The sequence below is a fragment of the Schistocerca cancellata genome, chromosome 5 (genome assembly GCF_023864275.1).
Source record: "Schistocerca cancellata isolate TAMUIC-IGC-003103 chromosome 5, iqSchCanc2.1, whole genome shotgun sequence".
Lineage (NCBI taxonomy): Eukaryota > Metazoa > Arthropoda > Insecta > Orthoptera > Acrididae > Schistocerca > Schistocerca cancellata.
In genome coordinates this window covers 446,708,183-446,729,074 of record NC_064630.1, presented here as the reverse complement: position 1 = coordinate 446,729,074, position 20,892 = coordinate 446,708,183, and the positions used below count along the sequence as shown (strand labels likewise).

At 43.0% G+C, this 20,892-nt stretch overlaps 1 protein-coding gene across 1 annotated transcript in view; it reads right to left on the bottom strand.

Annotated features, from left to right (window-relative positions):
* Positions 1–20,892, bottom strand: part of LOC126187897 (nephrin-like) — an 878,271-nt gene that overhangs the window by 110,143 nt on the left and 747,236 nt on the right. The window contains exon 10 of the mRNA XM_049929248.1: positions 15,323–15,502. Coding sequence (XP_049785205.1) covers positions 15,323–15,502 — 180 coding nt within the window. The remainder of the gene's footprint in view (positions 1–15,322; positions 15,503–20,892) is intronic.

Below are 20,892 nucleotides of genomic sequence, written 5' to 3'. Positions count from 1 at the left end.
TTATCTATCATCTCCGTAACGCTTTCGCGATTACTAAATGATCCTGTAACGAAGCGCGCTGCTCTGTTGGATCTTCTCTATCTCTTCTATCAATCCCATTTGGTACGGATCCCACACCGGTGAGCCAATACTCAAGCACTGGGCGAACAAGTGTATTGTAACCTACTTCCGTTGTTTTCGGATTGCATTTCCTTATGATTCTTCCCATGAATCTCAGTCTGGCATCTGCTTTACCGACGATCAACTTTATATGATCATTCCATTTTAAATCACTCCTAATGCCTACTCTCTAATAATTTATGGAATTAACTGCTTCCAGTTTATGACCTGCTATATTGTAGCTAAATGATAAAGGATCTTTCTTTCTAAGTATTCGCAGCACATTACACTTGTCTACATTGAAACTCAATTTCCATTCCCTGCACCATGCGTCAATTCGTTGCAGATCCTCCTGCATTTCAGTACAATTTTCCACTGTTATAACCTCTCGATATACCACAGCATCATCCGCAAAAGCCTCAGTGAACTTCCGATATTATCCATGAGGTCATTTATGTATATTGTGAACAGCAACGGTTCTACGACACTCCCCTGCGGCACACATGAAATCACTCTTACTTCGGAAGACTTCTCTCCATTGAGAATGACATGCTGCTTTCTGTTATCTAGAGACTCTTCAATCCAATCACACAATTAGTCTGATAGTCCATATGCTCTTACTTTATTCATTAAACGAACAGCGGTAGACATCGGCCGGAGTATGAAGAATGTGTATGCAGCGGCATGTCAATCGAAAAACATCGTTGGGGAACAGTGCGACAAGGGCTGTTACAGCTACAGGACAGCACACGTTCTATGAAGAAGAAACATGAACAGAATTCACGTACCAGCATTTTGTGACGTGTTTTCCTACTGGTTAACGTAGTAGGCTTCAACTTGCAATCTAAAAATATTTCGAGCCTCGAGTACGCCTTAAACCCTACATATCCACCGTTACCCTGGACCACACGTCGTTGTACAGAATGTTAGAGGTATAACTGCAGGTATTTCTGTTGATGGCTGCGGGAAATCACATCAATATTTACTTAATTTGCAGACTGATAATTACAGCTATTACAGGTTGTATGTTTTGAGGATGATTAATAATTCCAAGAATCTGTGGCACAAACAATTCCCCTGGGCAGAAGGTCAGGTACTGAAGTGTTGGTGCCTGGACGCAAAACGGTTAATTTATTATGACAAGTGTAGTTCACTTCATGGTGCAGTTACGACCGTGCACAAGAGAAAGGTAGTAAATTATATGATGCGTGTGCGAGAAGACTGTTAGATACAGAGAAAAAACAACTAAAACACTGTCGACGGTATATATTAAGGTACCAATAATCAGAATATCGATACATCTACCCCTAACAGCCTCTAGCAGGGAAAAAAATGTCTGATGAATTTAAAGTACATCTATACAACACATCATTGACTAAAACAACACTTATTGTGCCAGACTGGTTGTAAATCATACAGATACAAACAACAAAATTTATTTATACAAAGGTTATGATATGTACAGAGAAGACCAAAAGACCCATATGTTGATTCCTATCTCAGCTGTACAGTTTTATTAATCTACACTTTACACAATTTACATTTACACAATCAGTAAATGCTTATGTGCTTGAAAATGAAATCACTCACCTTCCCTAAATTTCAGTAAGAACGGTGTAAAAATTATGCAGCCAGTTTCTTGTGCAAGGATAAAACTTTCATTGAATCGTTACCTTCACCAAATATTTACCAAAGCTTAGTTATAGCTTCTTCGCAATGAGTGGTATCAAACTCCACTGCTGAAAATTCAGTATTTACGTGTTTAGGATGTACTCGACGTGGAATATGGATCGAAAATTAGTGTATGCGTACATGTCATTTAGTACAACGGACAATAAAATTTAAATTTTAAAAATAAATTGCCTTTAGTTCTCTCAAAAGCCGCGTGAGTTCCATTCCCTTAAAACTAAAAGAGCACCTGCCATCTCAAAGTATAGTTTCTCGGCGAAATAAAATAATAAAATCGGTGTTCTCCGTAGAACATCATTTTCTCAAAGCTACACCACTAATCAGTTTTGTGAATAATTACAAAAAATGACTTCGCTGTTTTCATTAATTACTTATTGGTCTTTCTTAGTGACATTTCATGATTTCATGCGAACTCATTTCATACCCACCGTAGCTATGTGTTGATTTTATTCGATATCGGACGAAAGTAGTAAAGCTTTAAACGTTCTGCTTGTCGTTTTAGTCCGTTTCTGACCAGACTCCATTTAACAGCCAGAATACTCAAAGTCATCTCTCTATAACGTAGATTGTTACGATTTTTTAGGTTTAGGCGTCCTGCCATTTGCGGAAGTCCTAATACGCACGGAAATTTCAGATTATTCTAATTTTCATGTACGCTTAAAAATTCAATGTGCATCTTCAATTGTAAGAAGATAGATCCTCTAACCGTAATTGTTCTGGAGTGGCATCTCTGGAAATACAGCTTCACCCTATTTTTTTCATCAGAGGCAACTCATCAGTGGAGTATACACCCGCACATCAACTACCTGAAATGCAGAAATTTGATTTATCAAAAATCGGTAACAAGAAGACGCCACTTCTTCTCTTTCCGCCTTTGTTAACAACTTCGCATAAGTCTAGGAACATTAGTGACACCATACTATACTTTTCCTACTTAATACACTCCTGGAAATTGAAATAAGAACACCGTGAATTCATTGTCCCAGGAAGGGGAAACTTTATTGACACATTCCTGGGGTCAGATACATCACATGATCACACTGACAGAACCACAGTCACATAGACACAGGCAACAGAGCATGCACAATGTCGGCACTAGTACAGTGTATATCCATCTTTCGCAGCAATGCAGGCTGCTATTCTCCCATGGAGACGATCGTAGAGATGCTGGATGTAGTCCTGTGGAACGGCTTGCCATGCCATTTCCACCTGGCGCCTCAGTTGGACCAGCGTTCGTGCTGGACGTGCAGACCGCGTGAGACGACGCTTCATCCAATCCCAAACATGCTCAATGGGGGACAGATCCGGAGATCTTGCTGGCCAGGGTAGTTGACTTACACCTTCTAGAGCACGTTGGGTGGCACGGGATACATGCGGACGTGCATTGTCCTGTTGGAACAGCAAGTTCCCTTGCCGGTCTAGGAATGGTAGAACGATGGGTTCGATGACGGTTTGGATGTACCGTGCACTATTCAGTGTCCCCTCGACGATCACCAGTGGTGTACGGCCAGTGTAGGAGATCGCTCCCCACACCATGATGCCGGGTGTTGGCCCTGTGTGCCTCGGTCGTATGCAGTCCTGATTGTGGCGCTCACCTGCACGGCGCCAAACACGCATACGACCATCATTGGCACCAAGGCAGAAGCGACTCTCATCGCTGAAGACGACACGTCTCCATTCGTCCCTCCATTCACGCGACACCTCTGGAGGCGGGCTGCACGATGTTGGGGCGTGAGCGGAAGACGGCCTAACGGTGTGCGGGACCGTAGCCCAGCTTCATGGAGACGGTTGCGAATGGTCCTCGCCGATACCCCAGGAGCAACAGTGTCCCTAATTTGCTGGGAAGTGGCGGTGCGGTCCCCTACGGCACTGCGTAGGATCCTACGGTCTTGGCGTGCATCCGTGCGTCGCTGCGGTCCGGTCCCAGGTCGACGGGCACGTGCACCTTCCGCCGACCACTGGCGACAACATCGATGTACTGTGGAGACCTCACGCCCCACGTGTTGAGCAATTCGGCGGTACGTCCACCCGGCCTCCCGCATGCCCACTATACGCCCTCGCTCAAAGTCCGTCAACTGCACATACGGTTTACGTCCACGCTGTCGCGGCATGCTACCAGTGTTAAAGACTGCGATGGAGCTCCGTATGCCACGGCAAACTGGCTGACACTGACGGCGGCGGTGCACAAATGCTGCGCAGCTAACGCCATTCGACAGCCAACACCGCGGTTCCTGGTGTGTCCGCTGTGCCGTGCGTGTGATCATTGCTTGTACAGCCCTCTCGCAGTGTCCGGAGCAAGTATGGTGGGTCTGACACACCGGTGTCAATGTGTTCTTTTTTCCATTTCCAGGAGTGTAGCTGTTCTCGTTTACCCAGCAGAATTAACCTACTCAGTTCCCAAAATACATACAGCTTCACTTTTCCAACCTAATGTCTCTTACCGTTTTCCCGTCGTACTTAACCTATTCATATGTCGAAATCACTACAGAGTCACCCATTTACTTCGTCCACTTCCTGAGGGTGACAAAAGTGATGTGGTACTCAATTTTTTAAATGACTTTCATGTAATGACTTCAGGATTCCTGTTCACAGTAATAAAATATTTGTTTGGGTCCCAGAGAAAGTATCTACAAAAACTGGAGATAGTTTCTAACATTTTGAAACTTTTATGGTACTTTTATACTATACTCTGCTTTGCATTTAGGGAATGTAAAATGCTACGCGTGGCTGTTGAAAAGGTATTGTTTATCTTCACACTTCATTTACAAATCGATTTCTGACATTAAGACGGTAAACAAACGCTGGATGAGGAACAAGTAATCCATCTATTCGCTAGGATGGAAAGCTGAGTAAGCCAATCACACATAATAACGACTTCTTGACAAAGGGAGGACAGTGTACCACAAGATAGATTAATTTCCTATTCCAGTGTTACAAAGGTTCCACCTAATTACCCCTACACATATGCTCTGGAGGTAGGCACATGACTTTAATACACACATAAGGAAATGTAATAATGAAAGAAGTTCCCGTAATGCAACGATTATATAAAATCAGTCGAAAACTGAAAGCTAATGCTTCTAAATAATAGCTTAACTGAAACACGGAGCGAATGAAACGGTGTTTTAGTGTAAGTATCACAATCTACACTTACATCTGCATAATTACTCTGCAATTCACACTTAAGTGCCTGACAGAGGCTCTCGAAAATACTCTGGAAAAATGAACATTTAAAATTTTCCTTAAGACCTATGATTTTCCTTATATTACTGCGATAATCATTTCTCCCTATGTAGGTCGGCGTCAACAAAATATTTTCGCATTCGGAGGAGAAAGTTGGCAATTGAAATTTCGTGAAAAGTTCTCGGCACAATGTTTTGGCAAATAGCCACAGTTAAATTAGGTGAAATGTTTTAATTGTACCTCTACAAAAGCAGTTGTTCAAAGTAATAGAAAGTTCCTTGAAAGTGAAAACACAATGAAATAATCACTAGCAATTCTGGCAAAAAGGGTGAACGAAAATATCAAAAAATGCTGCCACGAATGCAGAATTGATTTCCATGGTTACGGACGAAATAATTGGAACCCGGTAAACGGAGACGCACGGATAATTCACATAAACTAGTAGTAGCGGTATACTGGTTCAAAAACTTGTGACACTAGCTTGAAACAGAACTGCACGATTGACACATCGGCGTCCAACAGCACTCTGTGAACGCTAAGAACCAGGGGCCTTGAACGGAAATCATCACTGCAGGGAACCAGTGTCGGAGTACTCTATCCTCGTCTTGTTAGAACCATTAGTCTAGACTACACAACCGTTATCTCGGAAGGGGAATGCTAGCTTACTGTATGCATTTCCGCGGTACATTCACTCAGCTGGGTAACGGAGTCACTTTCGAAAGTGCCCTACCTGTCATCTTCAGGCCACAAAAACGTCAGGAAGAACGTCGAAACTTTTCTCCAAGAAAACATTATTGTTAACCAAATAATTTCCTCTTCTCACTTTAAAGTTTTCTATGGTAATTAAACGCACGACTTCAAAACAATCATGTCATTGGGGAATGCTCCCTACATACGGTCAGAGAATTTAGAGATCTCATTTTCGTTAACGATAAAATTATTATGAGTAGCTGTGCCGGATCAATTCTGTCTCCTTGTCGAATGAGGCAGGAAATCGAACAAGGCAATAGTACTGTTGTATAATTTTGTGTTAAAACGATGGGGAAGATAAGTCAGGTCTGTTTGTACTGAAACATTACGGATACTTAGCGTTCCGTTGTGAATACAGTTTAGACAAATGCTAATCTATACGCATCCCTATATTTCCGTAGCTTTTAGATGATTCTGTTATAATGGTGTACAGAAATGTTCTCTGGCCATTGTAAGACCATACAAAAATTGAAACCAAACACGTATCATTCCTCTTTAAAAAAGAAAAAAAAAGAAAAAAAGAAAAAGAAAGAAAGAAAGAAAACATTGCAGTATTATTCATGCAGCGCAGCAGTCAATCTCGGTAATATCGTAGGACGGGTGTCCCATGATGGGATACGATATAATAAACAACTACCAAATATCTGGTGTATCCTGAGTTCAAAACTAACTAAGTGCATAGAGATAACGTCAGATATAGCACAGAAAGTTCTTCAGATATTGTTTCAGCACATGCTTCATGAAACACCCATGAGACGTACACTGCTGGAAATGGAAAAAAGAACACATTGACACCGGTGTGTCAGACCCACCCTACTTGCTCCGGACACTGCGTGAGGGCTGTACAAGCAATGATCACACGCACGGCACAGCGGACACACCAGGAACCGCGGTGTTGGCCGTCGAATGGCGTTAGCTGCGCAGCATTTGTGCACCGCCGCCGTCAGTGTCAGCCAGTTTGCCGTGGCTTACGGAGCTCCATCGCAGTCTTTAACACTGGTAGCATGCCGCGACAGCGTGGACGTGAACCGTATGTGCAGTTGACGGACTTTGAGGGAGGGCGTATAGTGGGCATGCGGGAGGCCGGGTGGACGTACCGCCGAATTGCTCAACACGTGGGGCGTGAGGCCTCCACAGTACATCGATGTTGTCGCCAGTGGTCGGCGGAAGGTGCACGTGCCCGTCGACCTGGAACCGGACCGCAGCGACGCACGGATGCACGCCAAGACCGTAGGATCCTACGCAGTGCCGTAGGGGACCGCACCGCTACTTCCCAGCAAATTAGGGACACTGTTGCTCCTGGGGTATCGGCGAGGACCATTCGCAACCGTCTCCATGAAGCTGGGCTACGGTCCCGCACACCGTTAGGCCGTCTTCCGCTCACGCCCCAACATCGTGCAGCCCGCCTCCAGTGGTTTCGCAACAGGCGTGAATGGAGGGACGAATGGAGACGTGTCGTCTTCAGCGATGAGAGTCGCTTCTGCCGTGGTGCCAGTGATGGTCGTATGCGTGTTTGGCGCCGTGCAGGTGAGCGCCACAATCAGGACTGCATACGACCGAGGCACACAGGGCCAACACCCGGCATCATGGTGTGGGGAGCGATCTCCTACACTGGCCGTACACCACTGGTGATCATCGAGGGGACACTGAATAGTGCACGGTACATCCAAACCGTCATCGAACCCATCGTTCTACCATTCCTAGACCGGCAAGGGAACTTGCTGTTCCAAAAGGACAATGCACGTCCGTATGTATCCCGTGCCACCCAACGTGCTCTAGAAGGTGTAAGTCAACTACCCTGGCCAGCAAGATCTCCGGATCTGTCCCCCATTGAGCATGTTTGGGACTGGATGAAGCGTCGTCTCACGCGGTCTGCACGTCCAGCACGAACGCTGGTCCAACTGAGGCGCCAGGTGGAAATGGCATGGAGAGCCGTTCCACAGGACTACATCCAGCACCTCTACGTTCGTCTCCATGGGAGAATAGCAGCCTGCATTGCTGCGAAAGATGGATATACACTGTACTAGTGCCGACATTGTGCATGCTCTGTTGCCTGTGTCTATGTGCCTGTGGTTCTGTCAGAGTGATCATGTGATGTATCTGACCCCAGGAATGTGTCAATAAAGTTTCACATTCCTGGGACAATGAATTCACGGTGTTCTTATTTCAATTTCCAGGAGTGTATATTGAAGTACTTTAAGCAACAATGATATTTCGAGCATGGAGACAAGGAGCACAACTAGTTTTCGGGATACAGAGTATCCACGTGCGTAGTCTAACGATGACAAGTTTCGTTGGCTTAATGTTATCGTTAACGAAATAAGAAACCAAAAATATTCTGCAGAAGGCAAGTTGGAAATAAATTTCCTATACACAATTAGAACCGTTTTCTACATCTCTCCCTACCTCCATTACAAACCATTGTGAAGTGAACGGCAACGAGTACTTGAAATTGTACCAGTTATCATGGCTTCACTGATCTTTTCACGTGAATTACCATTCATTAACAATAATACTTTATTCTAATCACTAGTAATACATTCTGAATCCTCATCATTTTCTGCAAAGAATTTTCAGATCATTTAGCTCTCATTCTAATTTATAATATACCATGCATCTCTGAAACAAAAAGCTGTTTCCAGCACTGGTCACAACTGTCTGCAAGAATGGCAGCAGAAGCAATAGATGAATCTATTATCCATTATTATTGACATCCATCTGCTGTCCAATTTCTAGAACGTGTTATGATGCCAAATTTAATGAAGTGCCTCAAACAGAACGCCTTCCTCCCTGCGAGCCACCAAGGATTCATAAAACATCAGTTTTCGACATCCATCAGTACATGAAATAAGGCAGCAAGGTAGTCACGTATATACGGTATTTCTTGACTGTCCAAAAGCAAAAAGATTTTTTGGTAGGGTGGACGCAGCATGTTATCTTGGATGGAGAGTAATCAGTAGAAGCAGAAGTAAGTTCAGGTGTGTCTCAGGATTGTACAAGAGGAACATTGCTGTTCATTTTATACGTCAATGACCTAGAAAACGTAAACAATGACTTCAGACTTCCACAAATTATGCCGTTATCTACAAAATACGTATGAAAAGTTCAGTGAATGGTTCCACACGTTCAAAATCGCGCTGGTTTGGATATGGTGCCCACGCCTACGTATTTAGAGACATGTCAGCAAGTGGAAACCACCAAAATGAAGCAATAGTGCAAACTGCGACCAAGCTAACGGAGTCAGTGTGAGAACTCTTGTCACTGCAAAATTGACAACGCGTTAACGTAAGGTTTTTCTCCAAATTAGGAAAAATGACAAAGACTCATAGACTGTTAGTGCAAGTGTGCGGTGTTAAAGCTGTGAGTTTAAAGTGCTTATTTAAGTGAATTAAACACTTAAGAGATAGATAGGAAGTTATAGAGTGTGGGCCGCGTTCGAGATGACCACCAAAACGCACAACCCCAGACGACACCGAACAAGTGCGTCGGGTTATGCAGATGATCGGCGGTTGTCTATACGAATGTCAGCAGAAGAGCTGAAGATAAGGAAAGGCACTGTAACTACTGTCCTTCAGTTTTTGGGAACTGTCATGAAAACAGATGAAACCTAGTGCTGCCAATACCATCCACACACAAAGTTACAGTCAGTGACTTAGTGTTCATCGTTTCCCCGCTTCCCAAAAGAAATTGACTAAATCTAATATTAAGGACTTGACCACATTTTTCGACTGCTAGGGCTTGAGCTACCACTAATTTCTACTCGAGGGTCAAGCTGTTAACGCAGAACTTTAGAAGAAAGTTTTGAAACGGTTCCTGGAACGCACCCAACGCTTTCGGCAAGAATAGCGCCGGAGCGGACAGCGCAGTTTCCTCCGTGAAAAAGACCCCCGTCCGTTCGCCCTCTGCTGACAGTCCTGACCGCTCTTAAACACCCTCTTACTCTCCAGATTTGGCGCCGGCAGACTACTTTTTGGTTCCTCGACTTAAGTTAGCCCTAAATGGCCCACTCTTCGCAGGCATTGCGGATATCCAGCAACGCGTGGCAACGATGCTTCGAGTGATTCCACAAGAAGCGTTTACAGAAACTTTCCTTCAGTTTTACAAGAGATATCAGATTTTTATTGTAGCTAATGGTGATTACACTGAAATCCAGTAATGGTATTATTTTTATAACTTCTGTTTCTTTTATTTTCTGAGATGATACACAGAACTTTTCAGACGCACCGTGTATAATTAAACCATATCTCAGTTAAACTGCGTGAATAGCCTGTGAGATGTTGATAATATTTCACTGTGCTGCAAGTATTAACTTATTTTCGATATGTAGGCATGGAAAGTTGTGTATTGCACAGAATGAAGAATAGTACAGACTAAGACTAGAACATCTGTGCATCATAGTGATGGTTAATAAACTAATACAAATACCTGGACATAATGATTATTCAACGAAGGACAGCACGAATACCAACGTTTATTTTACTTACGAGAGAGTGTCAAGAAAATGTTGAAAATCTGAATCGGTAGCTGGAGGATAAGAATCAGTTACCCCAGGAAAGCTCCATACAAGCAACCAAGAACTGGAATGAAGTGAAGGATCTAGAAATACGTTTCAGTCACTTTACTTACTTCTCCCGTATTGACCGAGAATGCCAGATTAGACTAATTACCGCGTGTATTCAAGCGATAATTTTCCTGGTGCACACAAAGCCTTTGGAACGGAAGGAAACCCAGGCACTTGCCATAATGCCAAGTACCCTCTACCATGTATTCCACAGCGAGTTTTTGAATATATATGTCGTTTCTACTGCACACCACCAACACAATAAGATATTTAATTTTTACTGCCTTAATTCTAGAATCCTACTTTATTTATGTTTATTCATGTGTGATGATTTACATCTACTCAACAATTTGAAAGGGCCACGGTATTATCTCGAATATTTCAGTCGTATCCATTTCCTTTTGTTTCTCAGCTATTGTATTTCTAATGAACAATTTGTGGATTGTGTTAGTTTGTTGAGTATATACTTATCTTATTGGTATATAGTCTCAAAACTAACATACTTAACTACGATGAAAATTACTAGTCATTTTTGTCATAGGCTTGAGGTATGAGCAATAAAGAGAGATGAAAGAGAGTAGCCGCTGGCGCGAGGGTATGGAAGGAAGAGAATGTGCAACTTCTACATAAAGTGACAAGGAATATGAATAACCGTTTATGACAGTGCAAATGAGTAAATGTGCATTAAAGGCTCCATGACGAGGCCTGATAAAAGGAAGAATAAGCGGGAGGAATACATGATAGATAATCATTTTAAAGTCACACGCCAATACGGTTATGTAACGGCAAAATGGCTAGTGTCATACAAAGATGTGGAGAGGCAAAATTATGTAACGATCGTTATTTTTATCAGTATTTTCCGTGTAGTCCTTTCCTCACCGATTCTAGAACCTTCTCATTCATTATCTTATCAGTCCACCTCATTTTCAACATTCTTCTGTAGCAGCACATCTCAAATGATTCGATCCCTTTGTGTATGTATATGACAGATTAAAATCATGTTGTTACTTATCAGAATACTTACATCAATTTCAGTTTATCGTTTTCGTATTTCATCGGCCACATACATGTTAAAAAGGATAAGTGGTATTCTGTGCCCCTCTCAGCAGGTTTTTCTGCCATCACCGTAAATTTAAATTCGTAATAAATATTTCAATGTGCTTAGCATTCTTTGTGTGAAATATTTCGATGCCATAGCGAGATGCGCTGACTATACTTCCACCAAATGTTGGGGTACCCCGCAGTTATTTATCCAGTGGATACGGGTACAAATATTGTCAACACTGGTACCGTAGTATGTACCCACTTCAGGATGTTGTTTTCCTCTGTGTGTGACAATCTTCCAGCAGACACATCACCTAATTTGCTTCCCAATGTTTTCTGCATGGTCATAGCTGCCCCGCAAAGGTGGACTACACCTCTCAGTGTAGTCAGTCCACACTTCGACACGTTACCTTCTGCCCATAGGAAAATCAACACTGATAGCTTGCTTGTGCCACGCATATTTGGAGGTACTAATCAATCTAAAAACATACTACTTGTAAAGCTTTAACTGTCAGTCTGCAAATTAAGTACATAGTGACGTAATGTTGTTCAGTATATTATTGTCCTCACTCATCAACAGAAATATCTGCACCTCTACACCGAACACCTCAAATGTTTGTTCTTTTTTTTTTTTTGCAAATGTCCTGTAAACTATCGATTCACATATAGGATTTAAAACACAAGCTTATTTTGTCTCTTTTGATAAGAGGAGCCACATTTTCTGTTCCTGTGGCAATATTTTCATCTCAGAGTAACATCTAACCAAAACGTTCCCTGTTATTAACTGTATATGTTCCAATCTCATCCTCTGTAACTTTTATCCTCTACAGCTTCCTATAGTACAAAAGAAAGTTACTCCCAGGTATCTAAATATATATCCTGTTATTCCTGAAAGTAGTTTCCATGGGTTTCTTTCCTCGTCGATTCTGTGGAGTATCTAGGTACTTCAAAACACATCAACATACATAATTTTCCCCATCCTTCTGTTTCACTACATCAGAAACACGTAGATTCTCTTCTTTTACAGTTGTCCTTCTGTCTACAATTCTCTTCTGTACGTATCTGTGCCTCAGATCTTTATACTCAGTCTGTTTGTCAAGTTAGGGTCTAAGTGAAGTACTTAGACGTTATTTGATGAAGAAAATCCTCATTGCCTGTGTTATTCGGCCTCTTTAAACCTTCTTGCTCCATCTGCAGTGCGTTATTTTGCTTCCAGGACACAGAATTGCGCTTGCAGAATATTATGCAACTAACTAATGAAATGGTTTGAGAGACCTCACGCTATTCTCCGGAAACTTTCACATAAAATTTTAGATTTTGGACTGACAATCGGAAGAATCGATGTTAAAATCCTGTGTCTTGTAATTTTGCTGCAGGTTTGTCGTGATTGTTCTGAATCAGATAGATTCATTTCGAGAATCCACTTACTCAAGCACATAAACATTTGTAACTGGATAAGTGGTTGCAAATGTAAATTGTGGCCATCGTACAGGTGAATGATGATGATGTTTGGTTCGTGGGGCGCTCAACTGCGGAGTCATCAGCACCCATACAAACTCTCAAGTTTTACACAGTGCAATTTTTTTGCACAGTCCAATCGAGCCACTGTAACGATTCATGCTCAGGACGAAATTATGAGGACAAGAGAAACACCCAGTCCCCGGGCATAGAAAAGCCCCAACCCCGCCGGGAATTGAACATGGGACCCATGGTCCAGAGGGAGCAATACTAGCCACTAGACCACGCTCTGAGGACGGCACAGGTGAATGGATGTATAACAGCGTAATACGCAAAGGCAATCAAAATGAAGAAGGACCCCCAGAAAAGCAAGGACGAACACCAATACTTTCGCAAAAGAACATGATGCTGGCTGTGAATGTTAAATCCCCGCAATTAAACCGAGACGCAATTTAAATAGGTTGCGTACCACCCAACTCAGTGGCTGAATTGACGACATAAGTTTACTTCTCGCAAACGCAGCGAGTGTGGGGGACTGCTGCAGTGTTGACTGGCAATTTTGAATCCAGATCAACCTCTGCACATTGCTCTAAGTCAGAGAGATCTCTCTCTGTTGCTACCTAAAGAGAAGAGCATTCTCTATGGGATCCATGAAGTAAGTGTACTCTTAAACATCACTACAATAAGTGTGTTATGTCTGTTCGAAACTTATCTGGTTTTGCCAGCATAGGAATATCACCTGTCAATCGTAGCTGACGCTGTGAATTCTGACCAGTAATAATATTACAAACGAATTTAAAAATTTATTATTCTCACAGGTTTTTTCATGTTATGGGAAGAATGGCAGAAAATCTCTCCTGATACATGACAGATTTTGAATCCCAGCCAATTAGAAAGCCTTGAAAATAGGGATAGTTGAGATAATTACAGACCCCTAGCGTTCATCTTCTGGTCTCAGACCTTCTGTGTTTTTCACTTGGCCTTCAGATCTCATCTTGGCAAAAGATTCCTCCTAGTATCTCACACAACGCTGAGTTATGGATCTTAGTCCACCCTCTCCTACGCTCCTGCTGTGTGGACATAGGAGACGATTATTTCCCTGTTAGATATATGTGTGGGGATGGCTTTTGGCACCAAAAAAGCGTATGACACTCCTAAATTAACTTTCCTATCGTGAGACAGCAAAAGAAAGCCCCCAAAGCTGCAGAAAGTAACAGGTTTCCCTCTCACGGTAAGAAAGGGAAAAGAGAAGAACAAGTAATTAATAGTGCATTCTTTGACACTGTTGAATACTGTCGGCAGTTTTCTTGTAACATTAAAAACTGACTATCTGGATGAGCATATTACATAATGAAGGTAGTTTGCATGACTTTGGGCATGAACTAGCATGTACGTGTAGGAGAGGCAGTTTCAACCATCAACTCGAGAAAGTAAAGTTATATAATTAAATTCTTTTTGTTGGCAAGTATATGTTTGCAGTCTTGATACGTATCCAAATAGTCACCTCAAACTATTATAGATTGCCACTAATGGAGTCATTGATAAAGTGTAGATGGTCTACGCCATTTTGTTTTAACCTTTCTAACAGCATGCTATGGCGCTATGAGAGAGGTAAAAACAGCGCCCAGGGCTGCAGAAAGTAAAAGGTTTCCCTCAATACTAAAAAGAAAAAGCACAACAATTATATAATAGGGCAATCATTGACAGTGTTGAATACTTTTGGCAGTTTTCCTGTACCGTAAAAGAGATGAGGGTATTACATTTTTCATTAACTACGATGTAATATTAGGAAAGATAATCAGAAAGTTTTAACCATCAACTTAAAAAAATAAAGTTACATACTTAAGTTACTGTTTGTTGGCAAGTACACGTCTGCAGTCTGGGTATGTATCCAAATCCTCACCCCAAACTACTACTGATTGCCACTAGCGCAGTCTCTGATATAGTGCATATGGTCTGCGCCATTTTGTTACAGCTTCTCTAAGGGCACACTGTTGCACTGTGGTGCTGGTGTTTCATTGCTTACCAGGACTGAAGCACCGTACCTGCTAACTAACAAACCTTAAGTATGTAACCTGTTTCTTTTGAGGTTGTTAATATACGTTTTTCTAAGCAGATGTCCGCCGCTCGTGGTCTCGCGGTAGCGTTCTCGCTTCCCGAGCACGGGGTCCCGGGATCGATTCCCGGCGGGGTCAGGGATTTTCACCTGCCTCGAGATGACTGGGTGTTTGTGTTGTCCTCATCATTTCATCATCATCCAGGAAAGTGGCGAAATTGGACTGAGCAAAGATTGGGTAATTGTACGGGCGCTGATAACCACGCCGTTGAGCGCCCCACAAACCAAAACATCATCATCACACATCTAAGCAGATTTATAGTCAAGTCATGTTGATTGCTTGTCACATATGACACAAATATAAACAGAGAGTTAGTATCTGAGTGCAACTGATGGAGTTATCGTGGTAGGGTAGTTCAACAAACACAGAGTTTCAGGCTGAACAAAACCATCCAGAATGCATGTGGCTATGGAGTCCGTACCAACTACCGACACGGACGGGGCGATGGCGTCGGCGGCGCCGTCGGCAGGCGCGCTGCTGTTGAAGAACCAGCGGAAGAAGAGCGGCGGCGGGTGCGCCTCGACGCGGCACAGCACCCTGGCCACGTCGTGCGCCGGCACCGCCAGCGTCGCCGGCTGCTCCGGCGCGCACACCGGCCTGACTGCAACAGGTTAACCACAGGAGCACAGTAGTCTCCATCAAAAGCAACGAGGAAAGCGCCAGGAGGCGCTGATCGGGTATCCCCAAACACACAGTGAAATTACTGAGGGTAAGCATTGTGTCAATGGAGAGATGAAGGAAATGTTAGATAGTTATAGCAGATTACGTATGTAGCCACAATTGCGATTTGGAATAGACGATTACGGGATTTGGTAATAATCAGATCTTTCTACACTACTGGCCATTAAAATTGCTACATCACGAAGATGACGTGCTACAGACGCGAAATTGAACTGACAGGAAGAAGATGCTGTGATATGCAAATGATTAGCTTTCCAGAACATTCACACAAGGTTGGTGCCGGTAGCGACACCTACAACGTGCTGACATGAGAAAAGTTTCCCACCGATTTCTCATACACAAACAGTAGTTGACCGTCGTTGCCTGGTGAAACGTTGCTGTGATACCTCGTCTAAGGAGGAGAAATGCGTACCATCACGTTTCCTACTTTGATAAAGGTCGGATTCTAGCCTATCGCGATTGCGCTTTATCGTATCGCGACATTGTTGCTCGCGTTGGTCGAAATCCAAGGACTGTTAGCAGACTATGGAATCGGTGGGTTCAGGAGAGTAATACGGAACGCCGTGCTGGATTCCAACGGCCTCGTATCACTAGTAGTCGAGATGACAGGCATCGCATCCGCATGGCTATAACGGATCGTAAGCCACGTGTCGATCCCTGAGCCAACAGATGGGATCGTGGTCAACGCAAATTGGGAGCGTGTATTCGTCATCGCCATACTGGCGTATCACCCTGCGTGATGGTATGGGGTGCCATTTGTTATACGTCTCGGTCGGTCACCTCTTGTTCGCATTGACGGCACTTTGAACAGTGGACGTTACGTTTCAGATGTGTTACGACCCGTGGGTCAACCCTTCATTCGATCCCTGCGAAACTCTACATTTCAGCAGGATAATGCTGTACCGCATGTTGCAGGTCCTATACGGGCCTTTGGGGATGCAGAAATTGTTCGACTGCTGCCCTGGCCAGCACATTTTCCTGATCTCTCACCAATTGAAAACGATTGCTCAATGGTGGCCGAGCAACTGGCTCGTCACAATACGCCAGTCACTACTCTTGATGATCTGTGGTATCGTGTTGAAGTTGCATGGGCAGCTGTACCTGTACACGATATCAAAGCTCTGTTTGACTCAATGCCCAGGCGTATGAAGGCCGTTATTACGGCCAGAAGTGGTTGTTCTGGGTACTGATTTCTCAGGATCTATACACCCAAACTGCGTGAAAATGTAATCACATTTCACTTCTAGTATAATATACACTCCTGGAAATGGAAAAAAGAACACATTGACACCGGTGTGTCAGACCCACCATACTTGCTCCGGACACTGCGAGAGGGCTGTACAAGCAATGATCACACGCACGACACAGCGGACACACCAGGAACCTCGGTGTTGGCCGTCGAATGGCGCTAGCTGCGCAGCATTTGTGCACCGCCGCCGTCAGTGTCAGCCAGTTTGCCGTGGCATACGGAGCTCCATCGCAGTCTTTAACACTGGTAGCATGCCGCGACAGCGTGGACGTGAACCGTATGTGCAGTTGACGGACTTTGAGCGAGGGCGTATAGTGGGCATGCGGGAGGCCGGGTGGACGTACCGCCGAATTGCTCAACACGTGGGGCGTGAGGTCTCCACAGTACATCGATGTTGTCGCCAGTGGTCGGCGGAAGGTGCACGTGCCCGTCGACCTGGGACCGGACCGCAGCGACGCACGGATGCACGCCAAGACCGTAGGATCCTACGCAGTGCCGTAGGGGACCGCACCGCCACTTCCCAGCAAATTAGGGACACTGTTGCTCCTGGGGTATCGGCGAGGACCATTCGCAACCGACTCCATGAAGCTGGGCTACGGTCCCGCACACCGTTAGGCCGTCTTCCGCTCACGCCCCAACATCGTGCAGCCCGCCTCCAGTGGTGTCGCGACAGGCGTGAATGGAGGGACGAATGGAGACGTGTCGTCTTCAACGATGAGAGTCGCTTCTGCCTTGGTGCCAATGATGGTCGTATGCGTGTTTGGCGCCGTGCAGGTGAGCGCCACAATCAGGACTGCATACGACCGAGGCACACAGGGCCAACACCCGGCATCATGGTGTGGGGAGCGATCTCCTACACTGGCCGTACACCACTGGTGATCGTCGAGGGGACACTGAATAGTGCACGGTACATCCAAACCGTCATCGAACCCATCGTTCTACCATTCCTAGACCGGCAAGGGAACTTGCTGTTCCAACAGGACAATGCACTTCCGCATGTATCCCGTGCCACCCAACGTGCTCTAGAAGGTGTAAGTCAACCACCCTGGCCAGCAAGATCTCCGGATCTGTCCCCCATTGAGCATGTTTGGGACTGGATGAAGCGTCGTCTCACGCGGTCTGCACGTCCAGCACGAACGCTGGTCCAACTGAGGCGCCAGGTGGAAATGGCATGGCAAGCCGTTCCACAGGACTACATCCAGCATCTCTACGATCGTCTCCATGGGAGAATAGCAGCCTGCATTGCTGCGAAAGATGGATATACACTGTACTAGTGCCGACATTGCGCATGCTCTGTTGCCTGTGTCTATGTGCCTGTGGTTCTGTCAGTGTGATCATGTGATGTATCTGACTCCAGGAATGTGTCAATAAAGTTTCCCCTTCCTGGGGCAATGAATTCACGGTGTTCTTATTTCAATTTCCAGGAGTGTATTTGTCCAATGAATACCCGTTTGTCATCTGCATTTCTTCTTGGTGTAGTAATTTTAATGCGTAGTAGTGTAGCATTTTCATAGTCTGAAAACATCGTCATCGTCGCCGTGTATGACTATCTCTATGTTAGAAGCATTTTAACAACTATATTCGTGACAGATCCAGAACAAAAATCATTCAGTATCAAGGAAGTAAAATTATCACAAAAATATTAGGACCATAATTTGAGATTGGAATTTGAATGAAAAACAAATCTTAGTTACGGAAATAATGCAGATTCACAAGAGACGCTGATTAAAGTTACACTGTCACCTATATGAAATGTTAACATTGTGACCCCTAAAAATGCTCTGAAAATAGCTTTGTCGATGGAAACCAAATCAATTTCTGACAGAAGTCAATGAAGACATAAAAGAAATTGATATTCGTGAAGAAATCATTAAAGATGTAACTAAGTTTATAAATCTATTCACAAATCCTAAATGATTGAGAAGCTACTACCCGAAAAAGCTCAGAATGGATGCAAGAACATAAAAAAGAAATACTGTCAATGAATTATGAGGCATTAGTAGGAAAAGAAGAAACAACGTACTAAATACGTTATAAGGCACTCGTTACTTGGACCTCAATTGCGGCTGAGGTAAATCATAAGATATAACAGTTTACATTGAGCTCCCATATATGCCCCATTTTATAACAGTAAGAATGATAAATGCAGAGAGAGAAGTTGTAATAGCAAAATATTCACATCTACTCATAGAATGTAGGTATGAAAGGTGATACCAAACACGAATACTTTTCCAACGCTGTAGTTATGACTCACGAGAAATGGAGCAACGAATATTTAAAGAGCTACTTGGCCATTTATCTTTTCCAGTGGTAGTGAATATATTCAAAGAATTCTTTACTAATAGCCTCGAAAATATTTTTTTTACAAGGGAAGCGAACAAGCTCAGTTTGGAAACCCAATACATCATATATAGGTTGCCAATGAAGCTAAACAAGGAAATAACGAATTTCATTTACACATTTGCTGGCTACGAGAGAGGTTGAAACTAAACAATCCGTGAGGACGAACGAATAGAATATTATTACATCTTTGTGTTCAACAATATATACGACATTAGGGTTAAGCTTTAAGCATTACATCTAGCGACTGAAAAGTTCAAAATTGAGAAAAGTTTTAGGCAAGGCGTTTCACTTTCGCCAAAACTGTTTTGCGGAAGCTTACAAGACATATTCAAATATTTAAATGTGAATTTAGAGGTAATCGTGTAAACCTTTCTTATGTGAACAACCATAAGTTGGCAGATGACATTCTTGTGCTGAACAGAGCAAGTATGTCAACAATACTGACGATTAATTACAGTAACACCAATGTAATGTACAATCATTATGTTGACAGTATAATAGTAAAGAATAATGACGGAGTTACACTAATAGTTGAGTAATTTGCTCACTTAGTGCACATGAAAAGAAGTGGAAGGACGCGTACAGGAGTAAACTTCTAGTATTGGGTCAGAAATGGATAATAATGTTGACGATGATAACATGTCTCTGCAATTAAACTACAGAAATGAATAAGAGAGACACTTGGAAAATACGCTCTTTCATAGATTTTAATTAGTAGTTAACATACTGTGCATTTTAAAACAATAGTTACTCAACCAATGTGAAGCAGTAAGAATGACATTATGATGATGAAATGGGTATCCAAAAATCTAATAATCATCTCTATTGTGTTTGGCTTTGCAGATTTCTGATGTTACATACGTCTATAACAATTATGTTTGATTAGATAATTCTCATATTCATCATCTTCACATTTGTAGTTGACTATTATCTGTCATGGATAAATACAGAGGCCCCCATAATGTATTCCACCTTCTCCTCAGTTATCCTATTTTGTTTCTCAATCGTCTCTGATAAACGAATATCTTCGGTACTTCGTTCTTGGTCAGCTTAGTTAATTATTATTTCCATGGGTTCTGCTTTCCAAGATATAATGTCAGCTTGCTTCAATCCCATGATTACAAAGTAATAATTAATTTCAATGTGAGCATCTTTTAAGTTTCACGCAATAGAGGATGAATCTCTTAAACTTCGTGTAGCGTGACTTGAACATTTGCTGTATGGTATATTTCCAAACATATAGCTGAGTAACCCATTAGAAGCCAGAAGCTTGCAGGTTGCCTACCTCCATTACTATAGCTCACACAATATATATGTTGCTTTTTATTTGTCAAGAAATCTGCTGACAGTGTCTTAGCACATTATAATAAGACAACCTCATACAGAAGTGATACTTAATGCTAATCGACATCACTATCCATGTGTTTATTTAGTAGCTAAGAGGACAGTATGAAAGAGGTAGCTCTCCTTGCACTGTACATGTATCATTCGATTGATAATAGCACGCAGGATCTTTGCTGAAATAGCATCAGCTTTTTATCGTGATAACACCTGTATGAACAAGATGTCTTTTAAGAAGTACTTTCAAGCTGTGGAGCAACATACTTACAAGATTTCATGATAATACCTTACTGAATCATATCGCTGTGAGACTACATCCCTTATTATGGGAATGTGTCTACAAAGGGGACATACTTTTTCCATGTCGTCAGTCATTT